The following is a 15,009-nucleotide window of genomic DNA, read 5'->3' as shown; positions in this document are numbered from 1 at the left end:
GGGATACAAGATGACATGGAGGCGGTTTATTTAGGGCCACCCCTTACAGGATTAAGGAGTATGGCTACAGATAGAGACAGACAGACATACCGCTGATGGAACACCGCCCTTTTGTGTGTGTGTTCTGCCTGACTCACGGGTTCCTACCAGTCTGTCACAGCTTCTTCACAAAAGACTGCTGTCTTGGTATTTGTGTCAAGCTTCATTCTAACCACTGTGACATAATATGATGGTCTAAATATTCTGTATTTTGCCAGTCTACCACAGCTCAACACAAAACTCTGTCTAGGTATCTGTGTCAAGCTTCATTCTAACCACAGTGATATAACTTGATGGTCTAAATATACAGTATGTTTTAGTCAATATAATATGGGATACGACAGTATCTTTGAAAAATAATCATTAAAACATTATTTCACACTTAAATTGACAGAAATAAGGGCTAGAGTCTCTGGTCACTGAGTAAAACAAGCATATACAGTATTTTTCAAAATTACTCAGCTCATTCTGATTATCAGATACTGTACAGCAATTTTCCCCTTCCGATAGATATCAAAACAGTAATCCCTCGATTATCCGACATAATAGAGCTAAGGGCATGTCCAGATAGTGGCTCTGTCCGGATGGTGGACTTCTTACCTGTCCCCCCTTTGTACATAACTTTGAAAGCCATTGTAAAAGGCCACCACAGTACGTCATACAACACTTATTCCTGGTGTTTTACAGTACTCTGTCTGGTCAACCAACCTATATACCACAGCCAAGCAATAATTATGGTCAACCATACCCATTAACCACAGGCAAGCAATCACCACAGCCCTTAAAAACATGAAAACACCGGCCAAGCCAGGCAAAAATGTTTGCGTGGCCATAATTTCCACCCAGATGCAAGCATTGTCTGGATAAAACGGAAAAAAATGTAAGAATGATGGCTTTGAACAGCCAGATTACTGCATCCAGACAATGGATGGTCCAGTTAATGGATGTCCACGTAACTGAGGGATCACTGTAACCATCCTTTGCTTGCCAATTTACAGCACTACCAGTAATCTAAGAAGAAATTAATCCTTGGTAATAAAAACAGATAGAACAAAGATTACAATTTACTAAAACTTCTATGAGGAAAACAAAAATTAAAATTTACCGAAACTCCATCAAAATACTATACAAAACACCGGTGCTTCATTCACCGATTAGGCAGCTTAATATTAATGAATATATAAATACTACCTGAATATACAAGATCAATTTTCTTCCTATAATAAGTACTGTGATAGCTTACTGATATTCAAGAATAAGAAATGGAAAGTAAACATTGTCGGCATTGTTGTTACTGCAATCCTAACTACTCAATAATACTGTAATTAAGATGGTTATTATGTATCTATGAGTAAAGACACACTGATGTGTGATTTCATCAGGAGGTTGATCCTCACATGCACTGTAACATCTACTAACTCTCCTTAAATTATATACCAGAGCATACTTCATACCTTTATTGTTCTGTCACCAGAAGCACTGACGATATACTTCTCATCAAAGTCTACAACATTAACAGCCGCCCGGTGACCCACTAGCACACGTCTAAGGTTTATTTCTGTTGGGGATACCATGTCCCACACAGCAATCGAGCGATCCTGTGAATACAAATAACTAAAATTAGTAACTCTTTTTGGCTACCATTATAATCAGATGCATCACCCTTAAATTTCAACTAAGTCCCTAGCCTATGAATCTCATCAAAACTCCTGAAACTATTTCAATCATAAATACACTTAGCAGTCAAAAAGATGTCCCATATCTTAACTTCAAATCCATCCCCAGATGAAAGTTTTCTGACAACTATTCACCCATTCTTATCGTTCCTTTTGCTAGACTGTATACTGTCCATCATCCAGTCACTTGAAGTCCTGTCTACTTCTTCCTTCACCTCTATCATTCTGTTTCTGCGCTTGCTCTCCTCTCTTCCTACTTCCCCCTTTCCTTCATGTAACTTTATATTGCTCTTCTTTCCACCTCACATGGCTCTACATTGAGTGGCAAGCCTAATGTTTTCCTGCAACTATATAACCAGACAACAGGGTGATGTGGAGCCTGTTAAGGTCCCTCTGCTAACTGGGTGGAGAGACACATATACAGCATCCATCCAGGAACCAAATCTCCACACTTTTCCCAAGTTGCTGTCGCTGGGCACTGTCAACCACATGAAAATATCAGTTAACTGCATGGGATGACTCTGCAATGGCAGTTGCTTACAGGTGGTTGATGGGTCTGCTCAGTGGCAGACCCAGGTTGATCAACAAGTAGGGATATTTGTAAAACACAGTACCACATACTGTATATTTGCTACAAAAAGAGAAAGGGAGAAAAATCAATTTACTACATGCTATAAGCATCTCCTTAACCCTAGAATGCTTACGTCGGGGTAAATTTCCCTGTTCGGCGATTTATTTATTTGCTATTTTGTTATGATAAGAGCTTTGGAGCTGTCCTTCCCTATACCTTCAATCCACCCTACCCCCTACCTACATAGGTAGTGGTGTGGTTTCATCTTGCATTTATCACCATGATATTTGGGTTTAAAGTGTTTTTTACCCGACATTGCCCCTTTTTTCGTTTCCCCCATTTCAGGCCAGGGTGATATGTGAGGGGAGCCACCTACCTAGTCTTAAGCTTCAACGTCCCAAGGAGGGGGCCACCAAGCCCAGTGGCAATTGAGCCCATAGTTAGTGTTTTTTATTTTAATGTTCATGTTATAAAAAAAAAGCATTTTTTTTTAGTACCTCCTAAATAAATTCAGGTAAAATTTATTTTCTTACCCTGATGGTTATTACTATGTAAGAAGGAAGTATATGAGTTACTTTTGATATCTGCATTGTCAAATTTTATAAAAATTTTGTCTAAGTATTTTTTATTAATTTTCCAAAATTGGGTAAAATTCTCCTGGCAAAAGCAGTACTGTGAGGATAATAACGTAAGCATTCTAGGGTTCAAAAGGATGAAGCAAGGAGCTGACACCAACAGATTTACATACATACATTATTCCCCATTAACACAAAGCTCTACTGTACTGATACAGCTGCAATAAATGGTTCAGTGAAATAAAATTTTCTCCATCCATCCATCATCCAATCCTACATTGCCCAATGAGGAGCGTAGGAGCCCAGGGCTAGGCAGTTGGTCCCGACATTTAAGATGTGTGAAAATATCTATGCAACCAATTCTTTTCTATGTAGTACCTGTATTAAATGAAGGACACATTACACCAGCACAAAGATTACGATTAACTTACGTGATCCATAACATGGTTATTATGAGCATACAAGTGAAAGAGTACTGTATTTTTCTTCTCTTATAACAGCAGTTCAATAGCTTACACCCTGCCTACATATACTCTTTCGCCTCTGTCTATTAACTTGTACCTTTCCTTCTTGCTGGAAGTTTGCTCTCATTCAGCCTGTCCCAAAGAAGGGTGACCATTCCCAATGCTCTATCACCCACTTGCTTTAACATCCTGTATCACAAAAATTTTCAAGTCTATTCTTAAGAAAAAAAAAAAAATTGAAGCATCTTTCCTACCACAACCTTCTTTCTGATCGTCAGTATCAGTTCCATCAGGAACACTCCACTGGCAATCTTCTCACCTACCTCTCAGACTCCTGGTCATCCTCCTTTTGGAACTTTGGAGAAAGCTTTGTCATTGCATTTGACATATCAAAGGCTTTCGATTGAGTCTAGCATAAATCTTTAATTTCCAAACTCCCCACTTATGGTTTCTATCCTTCTATTTGTACCTTCATCTTTAGCATCCTTTCTGGTCATTCTATAGCTGCTGTTGTAGATGACCACTGTTCTTCTCTTGGAGCTATCAATAGTGGTGTTCCTCAGGACTCTGTCCCATCACCAACTCTCTTAATGACCTTCTAAGCTGTACATCTAACCATATTCCCTCATATGCCGATAATTCCATCCTTCACCTTTCCATTCACCTCCCGCACTGTCCACCTGAGCAGTTACTTCAACAAACATGGGATGAGGCTATGGCACACCTCATGTCTGACTTGGCTTGTACCTCTGACTGGGATAAAAGTAATCTTGTTGTTTTTAATGAGTCAAAAACTCAGTTCTTACACCCATCAACCTGTCAAAATCGTCCACTGGAGTACCCACTAATGTTTAATGATATCCAGCTCAATCCTCCATCATCTTTAAATATACTTGGGGTTTCATTCTCTTGGGATTTATCTGGGAAAGATCATATTACATCTCTTGTGAAATCTGCTTCCAAGAGATTTGGTGTGCTAAGCCAACTCCCTTCCTTCTTTACCCCTGTACAGTTGTTGACCTTATACACTTGTTTTATTCGACTCAGTGTAGAGCACAACTCTCGTGTGGGGAGGCTCCCAACATACAACTCTTAAAAACGTGGAGTCAAAGGCTTTTCATCTCATTAACTCTCCTCCTCTTACTGGCTCCCATCAACCTTTGTCTCTTCGCCACACTACTGCATCTTTATCTCTTTTCTATCGCTACTTCAATGGTCACTGTTCCTCTGAACTATCTACTTGCACCCCTTCACCACTACAACAGGCACATAGCACCCATCTAGCAACAAACTCTCATCTCTTTTCTGTCCAACTTTCTAATGAAACATTAACCCCTAAAACGCGGATCGTCGCATTTGCGACGGTCGGCCCAAAGGGCAGAACGGCGGGTCGTCGCGTTTGCGATTTGAGTTAATTTTGAATAACCGCGGGCAAGCATGCTCCAGCTGGTATTGTCTATCAGTCCCGTCACCCGTGAGCTACGTTTAGCACACTTGACCTTTGTACTACTGACCTCGGTTGTTGCCAAGTCTCATTTTTTTTACCCACCGACGCACCGATGCGCGGCCCTCCCTCGTTGTGCGATATGGCAACGCGCGGACGGCTGATACGTGTCAATCTGCACCGTCATCTCCCAAGCACTTTTTGCTACTGGGAAACGCTTGTTTCCCCAGTTGTCACACTGTCATTTTTTCGCACGGTTTGCCCCAGAATAGCGTCAGTCCACGCAAATCTGCCACGGTGACACCATGTCTAACTCAAGCTCTTCCGAGTCTGTGCCTTCTAGCCCTCCGAAAAAGGGTTTTGTGACCTCAACCCCCTTCAAAACCTTACCAGGAACTACTAAGGGGCTAAGTGACTCTGCAATAGCCTCAGAACTTTTGAAAGCCTCAATGGACTATGGCAGTGACGTTGGTGTGTGGTTGAGCCTGGCTGAGTCAGAGACACAATCTAGTGCCGATTCCGGGCCAGAAGTGATTGTTTCTGTGCCGGAGGAGACTGTGTCAGTGCCCAGCACCTCAACAGGGAAGGCTCCGGTGAGAAGGGGCCTCGAGTATGGGAAGGGGGAAAAACGGAAGAGGAGCGGAGACCCCAGCTCACCGCCATTGTCCCCTACACCACGTCACGCCACCGCAAGCCCGCCACGTACTCCCAGTCCTGTTCTCTCGTCCTCCTCCTCTGCTGTCCTGTCTCCTGAGTCGTCGGAGTCTCCTTCACCACCGAGAAAGGGAAGTAAAAGAGCATCTTTACGTTTGAGAGGTTATCGTAGGCCTAGTGTTCGTGTTGGTAGAGTTAAGTCCCCTAGTATAAGGCTAACTCGCACTAGGCAACTCAGGAGTCACGCCACCGCGAGTGACCTTGACCCAAGTGATAATGTCCCTCCCACCACCACCACCACCACCACCACAACACCAACACGACCTGGGATAGCCTCTGCCTCACCTACTGTTGCCCCGCCTGCCTCACCCACTCCCACACGACCTGCCTCACCCCCCGCCGCCCCAAGCACCTCCCAGCCTAGGCAGGGAACGCTAGATGCCTTCGTGTGGTCAGAGGGATCAGATTTTGTGCCAGAGGATCTGCCCTTTGACGACAGTGAGTGTGGACTTCAGGCTGACTTCCCTGTGGACGACGATGGTGAATGCCTTGACTACCTGTTGGCCTTCCTTGACAACGAGGTTATGGAGCACATCTGTACCGAGACAAACAGGTACGAGGGGCAATGTGCGCCAGTTCGCGAAGGAGAAGGTGAGGCGGCCACGCCATCCACGTCGCGGATGGCAGCATGGGTGCCTCTTACGATCCGCGAGCTTTTTGTATTTATTGGATTGATGTTGCTAATGCCGCACAACTGGAAACACAAGTTAGAAGAATACTGGACTTCCGACGAGCTGTGCCCAACACCCATTTTCAATAAATACATGAGCCGCGATCGTTTTAGGCAGCTGATGACTTATCTTCACTTCGCGAACAATGATGAGCCTTCCCAAACTGACCCATTATGGAAAGTGAGGGGAATCCTGAACTTGATCAAGGATAAGTTTACGAGGTTCTTGCGCCCGTTCAAGAAAGTCGTGATTGACGAGTCTTTGGTATTGTTCAGGGGCCGTCTTCGGTTCGTCCAGTACATTCCAAGCAAACGCCACCGCTTTGGAATCAAGTTTTTCGTGCTGTGCGACTGCAAGACAGGGTTCATCCTTGACTTCGTCATTTACACCACCAGCAATGTCGATTTGGATAAGACTGACCCCCTTGGATTCTCTGGTTCTGTGGTGAAAGTGCTTTTGGAAAAGTACTTTGGCGAGAATCATGTCCTGTATACGGACAATTACTATACAGCTCCTAAACTCGCCAAGTACCTTTCTGAACACGGCGTCGGATCCTGTGGCACTGTCAGAAGTAAAAGGGCACATTACCCTGCCTTCCCCGAGGCTGAAAAGTCAAAGCGGGGAGACGTGCACCTGAAGAAATCTGACAAGATGCTTGCGATCAGGTGGCATGATAAGAGAGTCGTGAACATGCTCACCACAGTTCACAAGGGTGAAATGCTGGCAACAGGGAAGGTCGACAGAAGGACTGGTGAGCCTGTGATGAAGCCTGATGCTGTCATTGACTATAACGTCAATATGCGGCTGGTGGACAAGTCTGATATGATGATTGGAGAGATTGACTGCCTGAGGAAAAATCGTCGTTGGTACAGGAAGGTGTTCTTGCACTTGATTGATATGTGCATGTTGAACGCCTTCATCCTGTATAAAATCAAGAACAGGAAGCCAGCAAACTACTCTCTCAGACGATTTTCCAAGACTTGTGTCTACCAGCTGCTTCAGCGTTACGGCCAGGTTCTTTCTACAGGTCCCAAACGCCACCCTCACACACCTCCAGACCGCCTACAGTGTCAGGACTACCTTCAGCGACACCGCCTGGAGCCACTGCCAGCCACTGCAAAGAGGGGGAAAGCACTGAGGAGGTGTCATGTGTGCAGCCACACTACCAGGCAGGAAAGAACCTTTAGGCGCACCTCCTTGCAGTGCAAAGAGTGCAAAGTTCCCCTCTGTGCTTACCCGTGTTTCTTTGACTACCACAGCCTAAGTAGATTTTGAAAATAAGGGTAAGAATCTTTGAAATAATACTGAGAGTGACAGTGATAATACTGTTTAGTTTTCTTTTACGTGCTGACAGTGACAGCCTGATGAGTGTAAATTAGTGTATGTACTTGTAAAAGCACTGACAGTGACAGTGTTTTTTGGTGTAAATAATTGTACATAGTAATAATATAAGTATTGCGAGTGACAGTCACTCCAGTGTAAGAAGATGAAAGCATATGTTCCTAATCTATGTTCTGACAGTGACAGTTTGTTGGGTAGAAAATATTATTTTTATAACACTGGACAGTGACACTGATGAATAAGGCAAAAAAAAGAACAGATACAGTGAAAGTGAGCGATAGAAATGAAGTGCGAGTGGCCGATAGGAGCGAGAATAAAGTGCCTGCCGTAAGGCTGAATAAACTCGCGCCGCGGTGGTCTTCCTCAGTCCCAATCCACAATACTGGCAGTGACATTGATTTTTATGGCCGTAATAGTGACAGGCAAACGTTTGCGAAGTCCTATGATGGAAAAAAAAGTAGTATACGTGTTTTTTGCCGAGAAAAGGCAAATGTGACAATATTGACGGGAAGATCGCCACCGCGCTGCATGTCGGCCGTGCGCTCCGACCATTTTAGCCTTATTTTCAGTTCTTATTTACAAATACGGATTCCAAACAACCTGTACGTTGTTGTATAAAGTGTACTGTGACAGATTGAGGCTGTGGTAGAAATAAAACCGGGTTTCTGGAGGTGTGAGAGTGAAGACTTTGTTACCCAACTTTGCAAGTCTTCACAAGTCCTTTGGTAGTCAACGAAGGCTCAACATGTGCCTCAGGAGAAAGCTGAATGTAAGTACTATATGCCATAAAAATTTTAATGCTCTAGGGTTAATCTATGATTTTTGGCAAATATTTTTCCACAGGTACTCAGACTCCGCTACAGCCCCACCACAGCGGGGGGATCGCCCGTACACAGCCGCGTTTTAGGGGTTAACCATTGCTCCCAGTCCTTCATTTATGTAACAGGTCAATTCTGGAACTGTCTCCCTCTGTCTGTATTGCCTACTTTCTATGATCTCCAGTCTTTCAAATGCAGTGTGTCCAGGCATCTCGAAATGAACGGATCTTGAATCTGGCTCTCTGTTGTTTTGTTTTCGTTTTTTCTTGGAGGGAAACGTTTGCGGACTCCTGGCCTTTGGCTCCTTCTCCCTTGCATAAAAAAAAAAAAAAAGTTCCAAAGTGTATTATGAGCATTATATGTATGATTATGCAGTAACATTCATTCATTCATTAATTCATCATCTAGTCCACGCTTGCCCCATGAGAAGCGTAGGTGCCCAGGGCTAGGCAAATTGGTCCTGACATTTAAGATGAGAGTGACCAGCTTCACTCATCCCTGTATGGCATTACGTGAGCAATAAACCCCAACCACCCCTTGGATATAAACCTGCAACAGCTCAATCCGACTGAAGTGCCTTAATTGCCCAATAAACCACCAGGTGCCATAATCTGTTTATATGGTTACCAACCAGCATAGTAAATGGTTTCCTGGTGTACAGGAATCCATTTGGCTTGTCACTCAGAGTAGAGTCACCTGTAAACAGATGGAAGAGAAGTGAATAAAGGAAAGAAAGACAGACGAGGAAGGATGGAAAGAAGGGAGAGGAAAGGGCAGGCACCTGAGAGCAGCAATACATAGAGTGAGTGGATGGTGAGTGCCCCCACCAACCAAGACAAATAAGAAATGGCTATAACAATACTCTTTTCCTGTAACTTTGGGAAGAACTACCATCTCCATCTTGTTTCCTGAATTATAACTGGAAATTAACACTAGAATATGATGCTAGTCATAACAAAATGCTACGAAAATGATGCAGATCCATATCATTGTTTTTGTCACTCAACTGTGAAATAAGCTGCAAAAGGGCAAAAATCTCAGTCAAGTTATGGTGAAAGAACTATAGCTCAAAGAACTACTTTGTGTTCAAAGCAGCTTAACCCTATCATGCTTCTGGGCCAGGACATTATGTCTGTGCTCGAGTCAGCCACTGTCAAGCTAACCCACATCTTCACGGCACCATATTTTTCTTTGATCCCCCTGTGTACATACACTTTTCATGATACAATGTTGGTTTCAGTGTCATCTTAGAGCTGAATAGCTGTACTTTATCACTGTATGTTCAAAAAAGGAGAGCAAAGAAAAGAAAATGTTAAAATGACAAACTGAAGTTAGGTAAAAACAAAAAATTTTATACCTTGCCCTAGAAAAATATTAGGCAAAAAAAAAAACTAATAAAGATATATAAATCTGGTTTAGATCTTACAAAACTACAAGACACTACCTTTACAATGATATACAGATTACGATAATGTTTGCACTTTATTGTGCAGTAAAGTAAATGGAAAGAGATGCACAATTTTTAGTCTCGGCTGCATATTCGCCTTGCAATCTTTTTCTTTGATCAGTCAGTGTAAATACACTTTTTATGCTAGGATCCTGGTTGTGGTGTTATTTGAGGCTGAACAGCTGTACTTTATCGTAGTATGTTCAAAAAAGGAAAACAAAGAAAATAAAAAGCCAAAGGGACAAGTTGAAGTTAGGCAAAAACCAAAAATTTTATACCTTGCTGGTGAAAAATATTCGCCAGGAATAAAGTGATAAAGAATTAAAGCCATGAGTCAGACCAGCTGTGCAGTACCCGTCACATATAGAGCAACCATACCGTGATGTCACGCTTGAGGCTCTTTGTTATGACACACAAATGCGATTTAGGGTGAATATTTTTCAAAAGTTTCTTAAAATGGCGTTTAAGTGTCATCGAAATCTCTGAGGTCTGATTTGAAATGATGATCAAAATCATCATCAGAATCTCAAAGGGTTAAGTGTGCCACTTCCCTTCCAAGCATTACTTCCGCATACAGGGACATGTCAAAGAAAATGCTCTGTTATATGGTACTATTTAGCTTATTCACCTTGAATAAATGGGGTGAATAATAACACTAATCATCTAATGACACTGATCCCTTGGTTATTGCACATAATTGGTAATGAACATGGCTTGTGATGACGAACCTGCGCAATAAAAAACACAAAGAACCTATGGGATTTACCTAATTGGTACCAAGCACCTGAAACGCAAGCCCAAATTTTCCCTTTTATGACAATTTAGACCCAATAAATACAGTACATACAAACTGTTATGGTAAGTACCAGAAATATACACAGACATGGTTAAGTCAAATAAGATGTGATGAAAAGGATGCAATAAGGAAGAAACACATACAATAGAGAGAGACAATGGGCTTGAGGTATGGGGTTCTGAGGCTAGGGGATGGAGAGTTAGTGGTCTTCACCATTTGGGAATAACTCTTGAGTAGGGTCTCATCTTTGAGAGTCCTTAAAGCCATCAGAAACCACACACACTGCATCACCATTGTTGGCAGAAACCAACTCAGGATCGTGATAACGATGTTTTTAAGACGAAAAAAGCACTACACTAGCAGGAGTTCAGATTTTCATCTCACAGTGATAACAAAAACCGCTATAATCAAGGGATCACTGTAACTGATTTCGCAGCTAAAATCAAGACAAAACAGTACAGGAGCAGATGGGGGACGTGGAAGGTGTGTGCAAGATATTCACAGAAGAAATAAGTGCAGTATGTGATGTGGTGTGTGGGGTGATGAGAAGACGGAAGGGGGTGCAAGGAACAGCATGGTGGAATGAAGAGGTGAGACAGGCTGTGGCACAAAAGAAGAAAGCATACAATGAATGGATGAGAAATAGGGACGTGGAAGAAGTTGAGAGGCGGAAGAGAGAGTTGAATATAGAAAGGGAGAGAGAGGTGAAAAGATTAGTAAGAGAGAGTACAGAGAGAGTGGATGAGGAATTTGAAAGGAATTTGAATGTAAAGTGGAGGGACTGTATGAAAACGTTCTGGAAAGAGGTGAAGAGAGTAACACAGGGTGGCAATGAAGTTAGTAGGGGAGTGAGAGATAAAAATGGTAGATTACTAGTGGAGAACGGAGAAAAAGTGAGCAGATGGAGAGAACACTTTTAGGAATTGCTGAACATAGAAAATGGACGTAAAGCGAGTATAAGTGGCTGGGTAATGACTGGGAGAAGGAGGGAGGTGAGAAGACAGGAAGAAATCAGAACTATAGAAGTTGTGGAAGCAATAAAGAAAGTCAAATTGGGGAAAGCCCCTCGAATTGATGGAGTGTGTGATGAAATGCTGAAGCATGGGGGAGAGATAGTACTAAAAATGGAAGTGGAAGATGTACAGATTGGCATGGGAGGAAGGTAGAGTTCCGGAGGATTGGAAGTCGGGTATAATTATTCCCTTGTATATAGGAAAAGGGAAAAAGAAGTGTGTGGTAATCATAGGGCATTTGTCTTCTTAGTGTAATAGGAAAAATGTATGGTTGGAGACCAATTCACAGAGTTAGGGAAATAACAGAGGAACTTACACTCCTCAAGGGGCAATGTAGGATTCGATGATGGATGGATGGATAGATTAGTTGGAGAAGAACAGGAAGGCTTTAGGAAGGGAGGAGGTTGTGTAGATCAGATATTCATTCTTAGGTCTTTAGTGGAAAAGTTTCTGAAGAAGGGAAAGAAGTTGTATGCGGCCTTCATGGATTTGGAGAAAGCATACGACAGGGTGGATAGACAAGGATTGTGGAAAGTATTAAGAATATATGGAGTAGATGGGACGTTGTTGAATGCTGTGAAGAGTATGTATGATGGTGCTAGGGTTGCAGTGCGTGTGGATGGTGAACTGAGTTAATTTTTCTACCTGAAGATTGGGTTAAAACTGGGATGTGTCATGTCTCCATGGTCATTCAATCTGTATATGGATGGGGTAATAAAAGAGATACAAGGTAGGGCAGTGGATGTTGGAGTGGCCCCAGTGAGAGAGGGTAGTGTTTGGAAACTCCCTGTACTGTTTGCAGATGATACTGTGCTGTTAAGTGAAGACGAAGGGGAGCTGCAAGGCTTGGTGGATGAGTTTGGGAATGTGTGTAACAAATGGAATCTAAAGATGAATGTAGGGAAGAGTAAAGTGATGGTCTTTGAGAGACGGGAAGTCAGTTAATGTACAGTGAGGCTGGATGGTGAGACAATGGAAAATGTGAGTACATTTAAGTACTTGGGAAGTGTGATGAGTAAGGATGGAAGTTTGGAGGGTGAAGTGCTTGAAAGGGTACAACAAGGAAGAGAGGTTGCTGGTTCCTTGAAAGCAGTGATAAGAAACAGGGAAGTGAGCATGGAAGTGAAAAAGTTACTGCATGACAGTATTGTGATACCAACTCTAACGTATGGAAGTGAAGCTTGGACGTTGTTGGAAGGACATAAGTCAAGAGTGAGAGCAGTGGAAATGAGTTATTTAAGAGGAGCCTGTGGAGTCACATGGAGAGACAGGCTGACAAATGAGGATATAAAGGAGCATTGTGGTGTGGATGTGGATGTGATAGGAAGCATCAGGAGGAACATACTGAGGTGGTTTGGCCATGTGGAAAGGATGGAGGGTGAGAGACTGACGAGGAGAATGTGAGTGAGGTGGAGGGGGGATAGGGAGGGGGAGGCCGAGGATGAGATGGAGGGATGGAGTGGAGAGGTATATGGGAGAGGGGGGTATGAGTTGGGAGCAGGGCAGTGAAATGGCGGGGGACAGGGTGACATGGAGGTTATTTGTTTGTGGCCACCCCGTACGGGATCAAGGCATCTGGCAATAGATAGATAGATAGATAGACAGTACAGGTATAATTACATTAATGTAAAAAAACATAATCATCACTTTACATCACTTTTAAACAAATAGTACATTCATCATTTTAATAGTTCACCACATACAACTGGTAATCATATAAACAACAATCCAGCCTACCTTAGAGCATGTGACCATCATGCCATTGTTGAATCGCAGGTGAAGAACAGCCTCACAGTGATGTATGAGAGTATTAGTCATGTCACCCGTGTTGACATCCCACACCCTGACAGTGGAGTCTGAGGAGCCACTAATGATAACCCGCTCATCATACTGAAGACACAACACTGATCCCGTGTGACCCGTCAGCACCTGTAATGATACCAGTACCACACCTATGTAATTTATGAAGCAGTCATGTACACACGCATGTTTTAAAGTCATCCCCTTCTTTTAAGGTGATTATTTTCTCTATCAAACATCACAACACAAATCCTGAGCTGTGATATTTCCTTCAATGAAAGTCATTCATGCCCAGTGAGATCCAGTAACACCCAACAAAGGTGTATAGGTCATGATTATCAACTACATACTGCATTACTTTTCATGGTATAAGCAGAATATTTTCCCTATCAATCATAATAAATCATAAGCTATGACAATTTCTTCACTATAGTTCTTCATAAGCAAAGAGATAAAACAAGAAAGAGCATTCAGTGTAACACCCAAACACACCAAATGGTCTACAGGTTGAATATTTGGCTGTGACCTTCAACAGATTGCTCTCAATCTCAAACAGAATTACTTCAGTCATGCTGAACCATTAACCCTTCCACCCACACTGATTCAAAGCAAACCAAAGCCTTCTGAGTTGACTTTACCCTGTGACCTTGACCTTTGCTCTTTCCATGACCTTGAACTTTAATTGATTGTTCTCATAAGTGAATCCCCGTACTGCTGTATAACTTGAACCCTCCTTGAAGTTTAGTCTACCTTCGATAAAAAACTGTAAGACGACCTTGCCATGTGGCCACGACTTTTGACCCCTTCTCAAAAATGGTAGGTCAACCTCTTGGCGGATCCTAAATTTATCTACCATGTTTGATCCAAATCAGATCAAAACTGTTACAGTTGTTTTTTGTTTACATACTGTATATACAGATTGAACTCTGACCTTGCTCTATGAGCTACTGTAACAAACAAAAAAATCTTTCACCAAGTTTGGATAAAAGTACTGAATAAAAACTGGGTTAATCTGCTAAAACACATATGCATACATGCAGACATAGATGCAACCACCCATAAATATATATATATATATATATATATATATATATACAGTATATATACAGTGAGTCCTCGAAATATGAAAGGGATAGGGACCAAAAAAAACTTTCGTAATCCAAAATTTCGTATATCGGAACGATTATCCCCATTGAAATATACAGTACTCGTCAAAAGTATTCAGCGTTGTCCGCCGGGCACACTATACTTATGGCCCAAAAAGAATCACCCATTTTTGGGGGTAAAAATTGAGCCACAAGTTTGAGCTCTGAGCATGACGCCATGGTAGCCTGAGGCCTTCCGACGCGCTGGTTGGTTCCCGCCTCAGTCGCCCATGGGCTGCCTGAGAGAGAGGAACTCCGCCGAGTATCCCTCTCAAATTGCGCCATTTTTTACCGAGTGTCCCGCAGTGTTTTGGCCTTCACAACTTTGTTATGGCACCTACCTGTGAACTATCGATTGAAATCATATCCCAGATCATTGCTCTAAAGGAGGCAGGCCACCAGACAAAGGAAATTAGTGAATTGGTTGGTGTGGCACGATCGACAGTGCGTCGTTGGTGTGCACGGTTTCGGGTGGAAAACAGTGGCGAAGTTCCC

The 15,009-nt window shown here is 42.6% G+C and overlaps 1 protein-coding gene across 2 annotated transcripts in view; it reads right to left on the bottom strand.

Annotated features, from left to right (window-relative positions):
* slmb (beta-transducin repeat containing E3 ubiquitin protein ligase slmb) overlaps positions 1-15,009 on the bottom strand; it is a 92,179-nt gene that overhangs the window by 29,183 nt on the left and 47,987 nt on the right. For both annotated transcript variants that reach the window (XM_080282447.1, XM_080282448.1), the window contains 2 exons: positions 13,307-13,498; positions 1,494-1,637 (listed from right to left, as the gene is read on the bottom strand). In XM_080282447.1, coding sequence (XP_080138573.1) covers positions 1,494-1,637; positions 13,307-13,498 — 336 coding nt within the window. The remainder of the gene's footprint in view (positions 1-1,493; positions 1,638-13,306; positions 13,499-15,009) is intronic.

This window comes from Coenobita brevimanus, chromosome 93 (genome assembly GCF_032717465.1).
Source record: "Coenobita brevimanus isolate Jiangsu-jjx chromosome 93, ASM3271746v2, whole genome shotgun sequence".
NCBI classification, from domain to species: Eukaryota; Metazoa; Arthropoda; class Malacostraca; order Decapoda; family Coenobitidae; genus Coenobita; species Coenobita brevimanus.
The sequence above is the reverse complement of the archived record's forward strand: the minus strand, read 5'-3'. Positions and strand labels throughout refer to the sequence as shown.